Source organism: Anoplolepis gracilipes, chromosome 13 (genome assembly GCF_047496725.1).
Source record: "Anoplolepis gracilipes chromosome 13, ASM4749672v1, whole genome shotgun sequence".
NCBI lineage: Eukaryota > Metazoa > Arthropoda > Insecta > Hymenoptera > Formicidae > Anoplolepis > Anoplolepis gracilipes.
Genome location: NC_132982.1, coordinates 10,137,277 through 10,154,036, shown reverse-complemented (window position 1 = coordinate 10,154,036; position 16,760 = coordinate 10,137,277). Strand labels below are relative to the sequence as shown.

At 33.2% G+C, this 16,760-nt stretch overlaps 1 protein-coding gene across 4 annotated transcripts in view; it reads right to left on the bottom strand.

Moving 5' to 3' along the window:
* Wake (ankyrin repeat and fibronectin type III domain containing protein wide awake) overlaps positions 1–16,760 on the bottom strand; it is a 74,692-nt gene that overhangs the window by 26,505 nt on the left and 31,427 nt on the right. For 2 of the 4 annotated variants that reach the window (XM_072904740.1, XM_072904742.1), the window contains exons 3-6: positions 14,560–14,708; positions 13,813–13,968; positions 12,732–12,918; positions 10,051–10,307 (exon numbers count right to left, since the gene is read on the bottom strand). In XM_072904740.1, coding sequence (XP_072760841.1) covers positions 10,051–10,307; positions 12,732–12,918; positions 13,813–13,968; positions 14,560–14,708 — 749 coding nt within the window. The remainder of the gene's footprint in view (positions 1–10,050; positions 10,308–12,731; positions 12,919–13,812; positions 13,969–14,559; positions 14,709–16,760) is intronic. The other 2 variants (XM_072904741.1, XM_072904743.1) reach the window with 2 other exon arrangements.

Below are 16,760 nucleotides of genomic sequence, written 5' to 3'. Positions count from 1 at the left end.
CGAATCCTTGACTGAAGAAAAGGACAATCTTCATTTGAAAATAAATTATATGATGGCTTATTTGTACTTTTGCACGACAGAGAACCTTTCAAATGACTTTGTTGTATTTTAATAAAATTTAGCGATGCAAAAGTACAATATTTCATCGATTTTATCACTTCGATGTTATACTGTTTTGATATCAAGATTTAATGTCAAATTAAATTCAATTAAGTTTGAGTTATTATATATCAAATGTATGCGTATCTCCAAATTACTCGAAAATGATAAATCTGCTCACAAACCGGCCCGCAAATATTCATTACACGCAATTGTTAACAAACAAACGTGACAATTTTATCATTATCAGGTGTGAATCTGCGCGGTAACGATTCATCATTTTATTTCCAAAGTTTCGCTTTTATACGGGTATTCCTTTAGCTATTGCTGTTTACACAAACAACAATAATGATGCTATCTGTGAAAGGGGTAGGGGAGAAAGAGAGAGGTAGTCTGTGAAGTGTATAGAAAATATTTTATCACGAGTAAATTACAACATATACCATCGCATTTTATCGGAGAATTTGCATTGAATTAAACAATGATTTATCGAAATAATGTTATTTACTGTCATCAACTTTTTCCGTGATTAACCAGATGGCCTTGCAGAGAAACAAATTATTGTTTAAATTAAACGAAATATATATATATATATATATATATATATATATATATATAAATTTCGTTTAATTCTTCGCGTGCGTCATTAAATTTTTCTATCATTTTAACTCGGCATGCATCACATTTTACGACAAAGAGATTGCTGCATTCTCATATTTATTTTCGCGTCGAAACTGCATTGCGTGTATATCGGCTGTTGTACCGCCCTATGTAAAAGGATTGATATGTGTCGCGCACACGTGTCGGAGTATAGACATTAGATCCTACACTAAATCCAGTGATGCAAACTTAATCTGTCAGATACAATGAATGACGCATCACAAAATTCAGAAAATAAATGTGAAATGTACATGCATGAATAAGCCGTCAGAGCAGAATATTAGAACTTTAAAATATTTAATCAATTTATTATCATTAAATTAATAAAAGGTCTTGCGTGAAATGTTATATAAATTTCAAATGTTATATGAATATATTAATTATGTCTATATTGTCTTTAAATCCGTCATAAATTATTCGAGAGAAGAGGACATTAATGTAAAACGGGAGGATATTGAAACTTTCTTTGAAAACTTTTGTGTAAAACTTTGTTTATAGTGCGGTTTAATACATCACTTGATGTTCATTCCATAATTTAATAACTGCGTTATCAGTGGACGCTGCAATTTGTCATCGTAGTATGCGGTGGCGTGCGATAAATTTTTACCATCGCTGACATTTCACGAACGACCATTTCATTCCACACATCTGCTAGTAATTTTCAAATAGACACTAAATCAAGATGCGTTTATTCAACTTTCTGTATATTGTATAATCTGATATAAGTAGTGTAGTAGAGTTTAAATAAAAACAAATCTGCTTGATATCTGTGGATTCTCGCGTGGGTTTCGTGCATTACAGCATATAATGAGAAATGTTTTATATATAATCATAAAAAAGACACGTTTATTATATATATATATATATATATACAGCTTTATTTCATATTTAAAATATCTGAAAATTATATAACATGGTGCACTTTAAAGAAAATATTAATATAATATTATACCATAAAATACACATGTTATTAATTATAACTTTCATGTTACATTATAATATATTGTAAACAGACGCGTTGCATTGTCTCATGAACTACTTTTTGACAGAATACGCTTTATAAATTTTTCAATTCATAAACCAATTTCAATGAAGCTCTACTAAATAAATATTCTCGGTCGACTGTCGCTCGATTGAGACAAATTGATAATTTGATTTAACACGGCTAATTGCATCGGAAACAAATAGATATATGTCATAACATTACAAAATTTAGTCAATTCTCATGTACACGCGTCATCCTATTTATCTCCGCGTACTTTATCCCGGTAAAATACGTTAAATTTCAATCATTGCGGAAACGTCACCGCGATTTTTCAAACATCCATTCGAAAAGTTTCTTTTTATTTACGTGATTAACATTGATTAACTTGTCAAACTGACAGCTACATAGATTTTTTTGATACGAGATGGATAATCAATAATTTTCTAATATCACGTATGTCTGTGATAATAATATCGATAAAAATATACGTAAAATTTGATGATATAAAAAAAAAAAAAAAAAAAAAAAAAAAACAGATTATTATACGATTAAATGGAATAAATGTTATTTGCAAAATTACACGAATTTTTAGTTTACCTTGTAAAATTTTATTCAAAATCCTGTTCGTGCGTCGAGCTCTTCGTTTTTATATATCACCATTACGAGAGATGCTTATTCGATGGTACCAATTTGGAACTTGAATCAGTGCGTGAAGACCATAAAGCGATATGTGTGGGTGTGTGTGTGTGTGCACTTGAAAAAAAAAAAAAAAAAACTAAATTATTTAACTCTCTTCTCATAGTGAATGAAAAATCATAAGCACTTTTATCGTAATCCATATCCACATTATTAACAACATGAAATTAACGATGGAATTTCTAATCGGTAAAAAAACGATTTTAATTAACGGGCCACTGAAAGTTTACTGAATATGTCACTCCCATTATATAACTCATACTTGGTAAGAGATATAAGAGAATCGGATTGCATAGATAATGAACACCACGCTACGTTGAGTCATTAGAATTCCACAAAGCTATTACATGCACCGTGCAACAACTCGCGTATGAACAGATTTCTGACCAAATCCCGGTGTGTCACTTGATCGTGACTTTATCACATTCGATTGAAAGTAACTTCGCCTTTAACGAAGCGGAATGTAATTTCGTTATCGATTTACAGTGCAGCGATGCAATTTCGCGTTGTGCCGGGAACACTGAAAAGCGTTATGGAAAGCCGCAAAAATGAGGTAGAGCTTTTCCATCAGCAACACACAGTCAAACAGAAATGTATCGAAGTCGATTAACCACGCGAAATAATCTTTCCCACGTTCAACTCGTCAAATTAACACAGCGGATATATATATATATATATACATCTTTTTTGCGATTCTGATATAAAAATTTTCCCTTTGTTGTTTAAAAATTTGTAAAAAAATATTTTACGGCCCTCCAAATAAGTTGTATAAATTTTGTAGAAACTCGCGCAAGATTTACGAGATAATTACGAGACGCGTTTCTTGCAAAAATATTCTTTATCGTATGTATTGCTTCTCGCGCACAAGTTCCTCGCGATGTAAAGGAAGGACACCGACTGAAAGGAAGGCTCGTAACAGATGTGGTATACTGTTAAGCATCCGAGCATGACATTGGGGCAGGTGAGTTCGAATTTCGTTAGACTCAGGGCTGTAACATGAATAGGTTTCAGATTGACGTGTACAAGAGATTGCATTTAAAATGTTGCGTATTGAAACCTTTTTGTAACATAAATATTTTTTTAATAATCAACTATGTTTTACATGTTTACAATATAATAGTATAGTATAGTATAATATGTAGTCATTTTTATAAAATTTAAATTTTTTAATGTATTGCTACAAATATAACGAAAATCACATGAAATGAGAAATTAAAATATTTTATGATTTCAAAATATGTTTTTGTTCCTAAAATAGCTTGCAATGTAAATTTTCAATACATTGGAAAACAGTAATGTAAAACAGATATATATATATATATATATATCAACACGTAACATTTTTATTATCATCTCTGGTGTTCTCTATGAAACGCAAAAATGCTTGATTTTTACATTTTTATATTTTTATAAAATCTTTTAATTTTATTGATATGGTATTGCAATATAGTAATATCAAGTTTTCATTAGAAAAATGTAAAGAATGTCGGATTTATCATCATCATTATTATTAAACTGATATTCTTTTACATTAATATGCCGTAATCGTTTTGCTATTAGGCTATGTACGTGTAATTAATTCGGAAATATCTCCAATAACGATTATCCGTATGTGCTGAGATTTCTCATTAGGAATGTCAAGGTATAAAAATAATATAAATTAGAGATTATATCTAGTAACATATCACGCTTATTACTACGTTCTCTCATAGAAATCTTCCCATGCTTTATAAAAGAATTGCTAGTTGCTCAATATACAAAGACTCACCTGCTTCTCAGACAATTATTTATTTATATACCGTGTATAGATAAAGATAGATATACAATATCATACTTTATGAATATAATCTTGATAGTTGTACCCTTTTGTCGTACCTATTGAAATCCGAAACGATTGCCACAAATTTTTTATTGCTATTTCTCGGCCGTTTGAAAATACACGAAACTATCGGAACACCCGATACATGGGGTACATGCATCGCAGGTGCCGCCCTTTTCCGGAGTGTTTTTCTCACACGACGCGGAGTGGGCAGAAGGGTGAACAGCAAACGAATTCGTAACGGAAACTTTCAGCATGCTCTCAAGTAATTTCATGCAGAACTTGAAAGAGCGGAAGTGGGACACAATTAAGATGGGGGAACAATCGGCAACTTCCGTGATTTCTGTGAGCGTCGTAAACCCGTCCGTAAAGTTTCGCTTAGATCACGATCTCTCTTCCTACGAGTATGCGAACAAGTAGGTAATTGAGAAGCGAACTTGGTACGTCGTAACAGACATGAAAATCTAGTCGTAAAATAGCTGAGAGAGAGAGAGAGAGAGAGAGAGAGAGAGATCTTGGAAAATCTGGTTAAAACTAATAAATGAAATATTGTGACATTGACACGAGGTGGGAAGAACAAGAGGTATTTATTCTTGGACTTTTTTTTTTCTTCTTCTTACATCTTGTCTCGCATTGCTGACAGTGCGGAATAAAGGAGGCTCGCCATGCATGAAGATCACTTCTGGATTCTGAATAATTCAATCCAGCGTGCTTGAAATATAGGACTACAGGGCATAAATTTATGGGAAGAGAAGTGTCTTAGAGAGAGAGAGAGAGACAGAAAGAAAGAGAGAAAAGCAGTAAGGAAAGGTTTGTTTGTAGTGATAAATTTGTGAAATGCGTTACGATATAAAGTTTTTTTTTTTTTTTTGTAATAAGAAAAATGTAATTGGTCTCTCCACACATAGAGAAAGATATTCCCATTCAAACAAGTTTTGAATCAGTTTCACTTTACGAAGGAAAGTTTAATTAAAAATTCGATTAAATGTGTGGAAAAGTGGAATCGAAGAAAGTGCAATTGTTGATGAAAATTACGATTGTCACATAGCGTGACGATACCGCGTCTAATTTAATTTAGGTCGGACAAAGAAAGAAAAAGAATTAATTTCTAGCAAAAATGTAAGAAAATCTCATTTCCGCCAGTCACTTCCGATCATGATTCGATAGTTAAGTTGAAAGCATTTACATAATCTGACGCTATGGATGGTAGTCGATGCATAATATTAAGTCTTTCAATTTGACGTTAATTGCTGTTTTAATTTAGAAATTAATGTCACATCTTTGAAAAGTTTAAATCGATATAAATTAATGGAGAAACAATGTCGCTACAAAATTGTTTAAATACCATTCTTATATTAGCAATTGTGACATTTAATACTGATTTCAATATTATGATACTTATAAATGCTTTTTTTTTTTTTAATCAAGAATGATAATGAGAATACATAGGCGCGCATTTTATTATCGATCGATTCAAATTTAATTAAAAGATATTTCTCTCGTTGTGTTAATTAGATGAATACGTTATATAATTATCAAGTTTAAATTATTGCATTAGTTATTCATCACACCAAATATTACACAAATTTAACGCATTATTACAAGAGAGCAAATAATATATTAATGTCTTTCAAGGCACAAAAATGGCGTCGATTTCTTTGGAACGTGGTAGGAAAAATTTATCAGCAATACTTATATTGTTAGACAGAAATCTAGCTGGTCGGAAAATAAAGAAAGGCTTGAATCGTTTCGTCTACATTTGCTACCTCTGCCATTTATATGCAGAATGCATATGCATATGCATGTTTGCTTTCACTGGTGTTATAGTGTATACACATCAGCACGTTGTATGTAGGTGAATATATCCGAATCACTTTTTTCCGCTTTACTTAAAGCTCGTCTTACGGATTCTGTTTAAAATTTGTTCACCATGTGTGTTCGCGATGTGACGAGAATGAAGGGCAAAAAATCATGCATCTTTGTAGCGAGAATGGAAGTAACGAATGGATTTAAGCGAGAACGCGCGGACCCTTGAGGAAAGTGAAAGCAAATCGTCTCTAGGGACGGAAGATGTATCTTGCGTAATCGATTGGAAGTTGGAGCCTCCAAATCGGCCATTATTCTTTCGGTATTACGCGGTATTCGGGTAAAAATAAATAATGCTGAAACGAATGATAAATGAGAAGATGTCGAATCTACCAGCTTGAAATCTCATTATTATTACAAATTGGATGGCGCGATGAATTATGGTGTTTATGGTAGACTCTTGGAAACTGTAAGGTGTAAGGTAAAATTGTATCATCGCTCTATCGTGAACGTCGACGAGTCGCTCTCTCCTCGAGTGAGTGACTTTGCCACGCGGTCTTTGGTTGGAGAAACGAACAGTGAAATTCAATTTCGCTTAACTATCGCCGTAATCGCTTCGTAATTAGCATTTGGTAATCGAATCGATTACGGCGAGAGCGTTTGTGTCGTGAGGTATTCTCGTTAAAACTCACCGGCGCGGCGCGGCGCGGCGCGGCGCGGCGCCGCGGAGAGCCGTTGCACGTCGTTGCACCAAATGCAGAAACCGGTTTTATGCCGCGCGACGATTCCCGACCGTGCATTCGTGAGGTCCTCCACCTCCGTACGTGTCCCTCAAATTCCACCTTCCTCCTTCATTTTCATCCAACGATCGCGCTACTCCGTCCACCACAAATTTCCTCAAATTCTCCATGTTTTTCCAAATATCCCACAATCACCCACTTACTCCGTTCATTAAAAAAAAAATTTTAATATTCATTATGCTCGTGGATAATTCCCTCTTTCAAGAAAGTCTCCAACAATCGTCCAGTATCACCACATTTTCAATCTCCACAAATTTATGCAGTCCTTTTTTTTGCTTTCTTTTTATGAAAAACATCATTTGTCATAATATTGTTAGCACACGATTGATGACTTTTCCATCGTGATAAAATTATTTCCGGTCGATTACATCGTTTCACTCACTGCGTCACTAATTATTTCAACTATAGGACAATTGACTTTTCATAAGACTCGCTCCATCTACGTCGATATTATCGTCGTCGGAGGAGAGAAATTAATTCCATTATTTTTCCCGTGTACAATGTGAATAATATGATGAATTATATAACTATATGATTTAGGAAGATGACAGAGGAGGAAGGAGGAAGGAGGAAGTAAGGGAATAATATCGTTGCGCGAAAAAAAAAGTTGAATGCAGATCAAAATTAAGTGCGCCACTGATGGTTAAATCGCATTTGTTCTCTATCACGCGTAATAAGTAATGTTGGCGCGTTCCTTCTTCACTATCGCGAATTTCTTTCTCGCCAAGAGTTTCCAAGTACGCGAGAGAGGTGGTCGCGGTCGCGGTCGCGGCCGCAAACTGTGCAGGTCGCTTAGACACGCAACTCGCAAACACCTTTCTTCCTTCGAGACAGGTGGACTTAAACAAAGAACGGAAAACGATTGGCTGAGAAGAGACCTGTCCGAGCCGGTATATCCCGCACTTTGTTCAACGTCTACGGTTAGGCCTCTGGTTTCATCACCTTTCAGATACCTAACCGAGCATCGCGCATACGCAGCTGTAATCAGGAACATCATTCTATAGGCTATGCCTGGCTTTACGTCCAGTATTAGTATTATTTTTTTTTAATACGATATTTTTCTCGAATTTTTGCGCTGATTATTTTGAAGATTTTTTTTTTTTTTTTTTTCTCCTGTACATACTATTTAAAGCACTGCTTCGCAGTAAGAGCTTCTGTAAAAAGCAATTACGAACTTGAATGAACCTCTTGCGCGTAAAGATTTCTTTAATACACACGCGTTCAAGAGAATATCTTTTTATATTTTGACTAAATAGAAGACACTTGGCCAAAGTACTGTATAAATAAAGATTTAAATTTAAACGCTCAGTATAAAAAAAGATTGCAAATGTTTTATTTAAAATTGCATTTTTTGAAATTCGTCAAGATAATTATGCTGACACTATATAAGTGTTCAGAATTCCGGTAACAATATTATTCCTGCAATTTAACTTTAAGCCACAGATCTCCGATCTCTGATGACTAAAACTTTTGCGATCTCTCGCTTATCCCTCGAGAAGAACGTTTCAAGAAATACTTTTATCATAGATGATAATGATAAATGAACCTGTTTTATTAAAACGTCAAAAACTTATCGTTTTTTGGAAGAATGAGAAAGATCGGCGTGTGAGAAATTTCATGAAAAATATTTGCGATAGTCATGAAAAAGAATGTGTCATCTTGCAAATAATAATTTTTACGCGTTTATAATTTTTTTTTTTTGTTTTTTTTACGCTACAGTTTAATTTTAATTTGATGCAAAATTTAAAATATTACGTTTTGCGATTGAACGCATTATTATTACCATTATGGTAAGTAATAGAGAACGAAAGGCAAACTCTATATTTCAACTTTTTCAATTTATCAATTACAAGTCGTTAAACGCGTTTCCCTTGTTTCCTAACTGATATAGTTATTGAGTTTCCTGCAACTATACCGTTATTTCATTCATTTTGCGCTCATATTGCAATCAATACTTATAGATGAGTACTAAAAAACTATTACGATGTCGTAAAATATATTCTCTTAGATGATATGTTGTAAATATTGCCTGTTTCATGTTTTTCCACTACTGTCATTCGTACTTTATAGGAACCTAACCGTTTCGAGACTATATTTACACACATATGCATGTACTGGAGTAAAAATAAATATATTTCAACTTGTGTATATAAATACAAAAGTTTGTTTGCTGCAATAAATTGTATATTAAATTGTAGTCGCGTGAAATTACGTTTAATCGAATGATAACTGAATAAATGAAATTTATAACTTTCATCGTTACGTTATTATGGATGATTATCGAGAAGCTGCAACTCTAAACATATATTAAATTACAAGTAATGAAGATTCGTACTACTTGAACTCAATTTGCCATGGCAGTTGTAAACTCTGTACAGATATAGATTAATCAAATCTGCTGGAGCGAGCATTTCGTGCGGAGCAATTCGATGAAACTTGATTCGCAATACAAAACTACTAGTTTTTCATTAACGCATTATTGAGGGGGTTAATATGAAAAAGGGGAAAAGGATGTACTTTTATATTTTAAGAGAGAGAGAGAGAGAGAAAGAGAGAGAACGTATATTTCTACTTCTTTGAATAAAATTTCATGTTTTATAAAATTTAATTTCCAAGACTTTCCGTTATCATTTACGGCAAAGTAAAACGATTATTAATATCGTTTTTTTAAATTATTCTTTACAAATAAATTTATTACTTCCTTCACTGAATGAAGTTCTTATCAGTCCCCTTTTACCGATTCTATCTATATCTAAATATAACTACAAGAAAGAAAAATATATATCGAGCGTTATATCTGTGAGCGATCTTTTGCAATTAATTTACAAATATTGTAGTTCAGCCATAAAATCCTACTACAGCCCGGTTAATAATTTGCAGAAAATTGCGCTAGCAGTATCCTTTTGATTAGGTGCTGCCGAGCAATTCATTAATTAACCTTCTTATTAACGTTCGCGCAAACGGTTTTAATTAGAAACTTTGAAGACATTTATATATTGTATAATATATATATATATATATATATATATATATATATATATATATATATATAATATGGCGAGAGAAGAAAGAGGATAGTTGTATATTTCGCAAACGCATAAAGTTGGCGATTTCTATTTCTCGATAACGAGTAAAGTAATTATTTTATAGGGCATTTTGAATTAATAATTTACAATAAAACTTACCTACGACCGCTCGGTGTCCTTTAATTCTTCTGCCAATATTAGGTGACACTAGACTCAATCTGTCACCTCTCGCTCCCAACAGCGGGCTTGGACTTCTTCTTAAGGGTTGATGCTCCACAAATAGACCATAATTGTTGCCAGTACCTACAGTGTTATTTCCGGCGACAGTTCCTATTCCTCCTGTCAAACCCCATTCCGCCACGCTGTCGATCGAACTGCTTCTTGGCAGACAGGAACTCGTCGTACTGCACTCTCGTCTGTCAATTAATATTCGTTTTATTACACAAAAGAGAGAGAGAGAGAGACGCAATTTTTTTTTGTTTTTTGTAAATTTAATGTATAACATAATTTTGATTTTTATCTTTGATGTTCACTTTTTACCACATTTTACGCGAAAAGTTCACGTAATTCATAAAGGGAAAAGTAAAATATAAAGTGCCAAATTCTCTTTGATATCAGCAAGGAAATGAAATTCTAACCAATATCAATGCGTTAATGTGGCGAAGATCGTAAATCATGCGATCGATGCATTTTCATGGGTGCGGTTCGCACGAACTGCTGATGCAGGATGCGTTCCCTCGTTTTAAGCGTTTCCCAGTCGCTACCATCGCCTCGGTGACGGTAATTTAATATCGTCGAGAGCACATACGCGTTTATGGTATAATAAAGGCGCCAGATGTTACTCGCGATAGAGAATGCCCTAGATGTCTAGCATCTATGTATATTTAATATTCACGCCTCGACAATATTGTGCCTTTTCGTCGAAACCAAAATTAGCCAGTCACAATTTTAACATGTAGCATACCATTCTGTAAGATATTATATTACTTTAATCCCGAGCTGTGTTGCAAGTGCGTAGAGTTGCTCGAGATACGTATTTTAAAATTAATAACAAATATAAGAATAGAACGAATAGCAAGAAATAAGATATATATATATATATATATATATATATATATATATATATATATCTGTAAGGATAATAAATGTGTTCCCCGAGTAAGTTTAACCACGCTTAATCTCCACGGTAAAATATTTTCTTTCTGACGAAAACTAGTCTGGAAGTAAAGCTTGTTACTTTAATCGTGGCCCTCGTGAACGCAGTCAACATCACCGCTTGTCAGAATAACTTTGCGACATTTGTATTTTAATTTGGGGCCCCAATTTCAGTAACGCAAAACACTTGCGCATAATAATAGTAATAATAATAATAATAATAATAATAATAATAATAATAATAACGAAAGTGTGCCTTCAGTCGAGTATTCCGACGAGGATATTTTAGAAACTAATCAACACTCCTGCCTGGAAATTGAATTTGTGTTTTTAAAAAAAATATATTCCAGAAAATTGCTGTCTAATTTACGTGAAAACAGCCCATACAGCGAGATAATGCGCAGGAAATCTATCAGAGCGCTATTCATCGACACGATCAATAAGAACACATTCATAGTGACACAATGGTATCACTAACTAGGAAATTGTTCCACACTCCGTTCATCGATTTCGACGAAAAAACTGATAAAAATCAGCTGATGTTAATAATACTTTACTTGCTAAAGAAACCGACAATAATATATTAGGAAACATTTGTATTGCGACTATTTGCTATACATCTAATTTGAATGTATTTTACTTACATATTTAGTATATTTAGTAATTTAATATGAATAGTCTTGGAAAAAAAGTCAGAATCATTTTATAATATAATAAATAATGTCATTGGTTTTTTTTTTTTTTTTTTGTTTTTTTTTTTTGGGGGGGGGGGGAAATTATTTATCACAAAACGATTATTTATCTAGATGGCTAACATTTTTGAAAATTCTGAATTGGATTAATACGAGCAATTTATATACGTCGTTACATCAAAATACCTATTCTTTAACCGTCTAATATTTTTGTAGTTACGTGAAATGAATGCTTGATCGTATCATGAGTAACACGAAAAATGGAAAGGGCGTTTTACCGGGAAACAACTGATGAGGGCGGCATGATAAAGTGGACATACTCAAGAGGATAACATTATTTATAACATGTTTCGCGAAACTATAAATATGAGAAGTTAGAAAAAATCGAGAATTTCTTTTATTCGTTCGCGTGTTGGAATGAAGAATCGAATGGTTAGATTCTCTAGCGATATATTTGCCAATTCAAAGGCCAATCCAAAATTCAATTCGGCGAGAATACTTTGCAAAGCAAATGCCGAATGCAATTATTAAGCAATTTGACCAACTTAACGTTTGTCTATTGGTTTTCCATCTAATTTCTCGTATTCTATCGGTTTCAACTAATATCTCTTCGCGTCGTTACAGTTAATCTTTCGCAGCACGTGTTCCATATATATATATATATATATATATATATACAGTCTACCTTTATTTCAATTCAAATTTCTTATGGATCTTGTATGTCGTGTGTATAGGAAAAAAAAAAAAAAAAAAAAAAAAATACGACTTGCTTATCGTCGCAGAATTAAGATTGTAATTTCAATTTGTTGCGTTGAAAGCCGCTTTTATGCGCGATCAGAATGCAAATGATATGAAATGAGATAATCATCCGATCGCTACTTGACTTTCGCCCCGTGAAAGTATATATATATATATATATATATATATATATATATATATATATATATATCGCAGCAAAGTACACGACATAATCGATATAATTCGGTGACATACCTCTCCCAAGAGAGCCGTCGTGGAATTTCATCACTTGGGGTGAAGCTCGGTCTCTGGTTCAAGAGCCTGGCAAGCCGGTTGAGAGGTTGCGAGCCGCCAATGCTGGATGTACTCAACCTGCCGCTTCTTGCTGAGTGTTCCTTGGAGGATTCTCTGCTCGCTGGTCCAGAGTCGGAGACGCGGCGTGCTGTCACAGAGGAAAACCGACATGAAGAATTGGAACGTGACGCGCAATCAACCATTCTAGGCTGCCCCTAACCCGACAAGAGTCAATACCGCCGTAAAATCCATCTCCGGTAACTACCGAGCACGAGTTTTGCAACACATTTCCAACACAACAATCTTGCAATTTAATCAAGTTTCTTCAAGGCAATTTTAAGATCGAGAAATAAGGGAAGTCGAATAAAATTGTTTTCAGCTAACACGCAAATAATTGTTTAAATCTGTATAATAACTTAATTTCAGCGCTTTATTAAAATTAAAAACATTTAAAAACGCGCTTTTGTTTTAATGCATTTCTACTAATTTGGGTGTGCAAACAACGCAAACCAGAAAACAATAAAAGACAGAAAACAATAAAAGACACAATGCTGATTATTTGAATAATGAGGAAAGTTTGCAAGAAATTATGCTAATTTAAAAGAGTACGTTTTCCGCAATAATTTAAATTAAACTTAAGTTGTTTTAATATTATAATAATAAGTTTAATAATTATAATAACTCTATCATCTTTATATACACACACACACACACACACACACACACAAGCATGCTTGTACTCTACATTAATGAGGAATTACATGACGAGGATATTAAAATATGCTAAATCGCCAACTATATCGTTTGAATAAAATCTCAATCGAAAAATTGACAATCCTCTATTAGATGATCTATTTATATCAGATAATCCGCATGCACAACGAGAAAAATGGAACATTTATAAGACTACAAAAGTGTGAAACAGAGCTTTTAAAGCGTGGGACTGAAATTCAGATATAAACTTGAGAGAGAGAGAGAGAGAGAGAGAGAGACTTCTCTCGAGAGATTTTATGACTTGTGCAATAAATTCTTGGTACCTTACCTATCGTGTCATCCGTAAAAGATATTCTCGGTGTAAGAAGCTTGGTACATTGGGAAGCCGTGCTTCCGCGCTTCGCGCAAGTCGTATTGTCCGTATTGGAAGGTGGAACGACTGATATCCCCGTTGTTACCGCTGAATGCGAGCGAAAGAGGAGGACTATGATTAAATGGTGAGAAGCTGTTTTTCAACGTAATCACATTTCTACTCATGTATATAGGAACTTAGAAATTTACAAGTAATGAGAAATTTACACCTATGAAATAACGGAGGCTTACGGAGAAAAAGATAATGCATTAATAACGTGCAGTGGACTGAAGAATTATTATATATATAATATATTGATGTGGATTTAAAAAAAAAAAAAATATATATATATATATATATAAATAACGATTATTTTAATTTATTTTCCAACTATTCTTACATATAAATTACATGATGGTAATATATACGTATTACCGTATCGCGAGAAGAAAGATATAGGACGATGCAATAGAACAATGGTAAAGAACAATATCGTATTCGCGTATTAAAAGCGGATTACCAGCAATGGAAAGATGAAAGAGAGACATTTCGAGATAATTGCGTACTTGAAACGCGAAAAAGCTGCAGGCAATACGAGAGAGAGAGAGAGAGAGAGAATATATGTTACAAAGGAAACATTGTCGTAAGAAATGGCTCAAGACAGTATTTGTACGAAAAGTAAGTGTAAAGGTGGAAAAGAATCAAAATTCTCTTTATACTTACTGTTGTAACGAGCATCGATTTGAGCTTGAAGTATATTGAGACCAGGCGCGACAATGGCTGGTAGAGTTCGGGATCGTAAAAGTGGGGCTGGACGTCCTCCGGGACCTCGTCCCGATCTGTTTTCGGGTTTGCATTCTAGCACGGGGGTGCTGTAAAAAAAAAATGAAAAAATTATTGTAAATGAAACTATTGTCACTAATTCACTTGTGTCATACGTACTTTATGGTTCAAATTTAAGCATATATTTTTTCTCGATGGAATCAGAGTACAACTACTGATATAAGTGGCTTCAGATACAAGTAGCACTGTAAATTATGAAATCTCACAATTCATAATAATAGTATTATTACGTGTCATATTTATCGATATTGATTAAGTACGCTTTATGTAAATTAAATTGTAATTGGACTAACTAACTGCGTAAATTTCACTTTCGTACGAAAACGCCTACCAAGTATATAAATGTATATGCATTTCTATATAATATACATGTAATTTCGTAATCCATACTAGATTGACCTGGGTGAGAGAAATTAGAGAGATCAATTATAATTTATTGCATCATGATTAATTAACCATATTAGTGATGAACTATAATAATTTTCGAAACTATATTAATTCTTGTATGCCAAAATATCAATCTAATTAACATTATCTCTTAATCAAACACTTCCGTTTTAGATATATATAATGTATAATTAATAACTTTTGAATTTCTATAGTAGCCCAATAATCGCGTATGTGTTTTGATAGCTGTCAAAATTTAATATACGATTCAGTGATAAATAATTTTTTACATATCACGCGAAAAGGTTTTAGTTTCTTCCCTATATGAAAAAAAATATATGTATACGTATATTTTTTTTTTTTATGAAAGATTGCAATTTTATGATAAAATATTGTTTCACAACACGACGCTTGAATTATGGTTTCCGGCAATTCATTTCTTATATGACTTTTTGCCCTCGAGCGAGGCATCTTGTGTAAAGCCAAGGACCAATATCGCTGCTATATAACTCTGTAAAAATATTTTTCAATAATATTTCATATTCATTTTTCAATTTAAAATACTGCGGCTTACTTATTTTGCAACATTCACAAGTTCGCAGTAGTTTGCAATATAAAATAATTAAATATTAAATAAATAAATAATTAAATATTACAAAATTTAAAAGATCAGTAGTTGACACACGCGAGCAAAGACAAGCACCAATATATCCTAATAAAATCCTTGGAGTTTGCCCAGTTAAAGTACGTACGAGCGAATTTTATATCCGCAGCGACACATTTCGCGGAGAGTTCTTGATTGCAGTAACTTGCTTTGTTCTAGGTGCACTTTTCGCCAAACTTTCTCACGTTCACTATTTCGTTCCTTTTGATCACCTTATCTTTTCTTTCCTCTCAAGAAACTCGAATAGTTTTCTCCGAGATATTTTATAGATGCATGACGTCAAACATGAGAGGTGTATACAATTATAAAATTTATATCTCTTACGTAAATTTCTTCATTAATATGATATTAAATATAATAATCAACATTATTATTATGCAAATTGTTGTATAAGAAAAATATAATTTTTTTAATGCGTAAAGTTGTAAGCTTTTTTTACGATTTAAATATATATACTTGTATGCGCCAATTCGTCTTACATAAAATGTAGAGGCGTCCTGAGAGTTAAGGACTGGACGTAAAAGTTTACAAGAATTAAAACTGCTCCCATGGTAGCGATATACGTTCATTGCAATTTAAGAAAGTAAACTCGACCGAGATTGCGTATCTTGATTTTTCAGCAAACTAATAAAAATAATACGTAAAATATGTGCAAGCGGAAATTTTTTTAAACACCGATAATATTTTTAATATCTAAAATATAATCGGTAGGTGTTTGTAATTCATATTAGAACCAAATTTATATCACACAGAATTTCTTTCAACGCCGAAGGGGAAGAGTATATCGACAAAATTTACACAAGTTACTCGAGAGTGGTATGAAATTAAATTAACTTATCTAATGACGAACAAAGTAAATCTTTAAAGATATTTCGGAAAAGCTGTAGTCTTTCTGTCAGCAAAAAAAAAAAAAAACCGTTTACCCTCGAGATAAAATAAAAACGTCGGAAAAAGATGGAGAAATCTAATTGATTGTACGCGTCATCGTAAATCGATGAAGGAAATGGCACATCCTTGAGAAACCATTGGG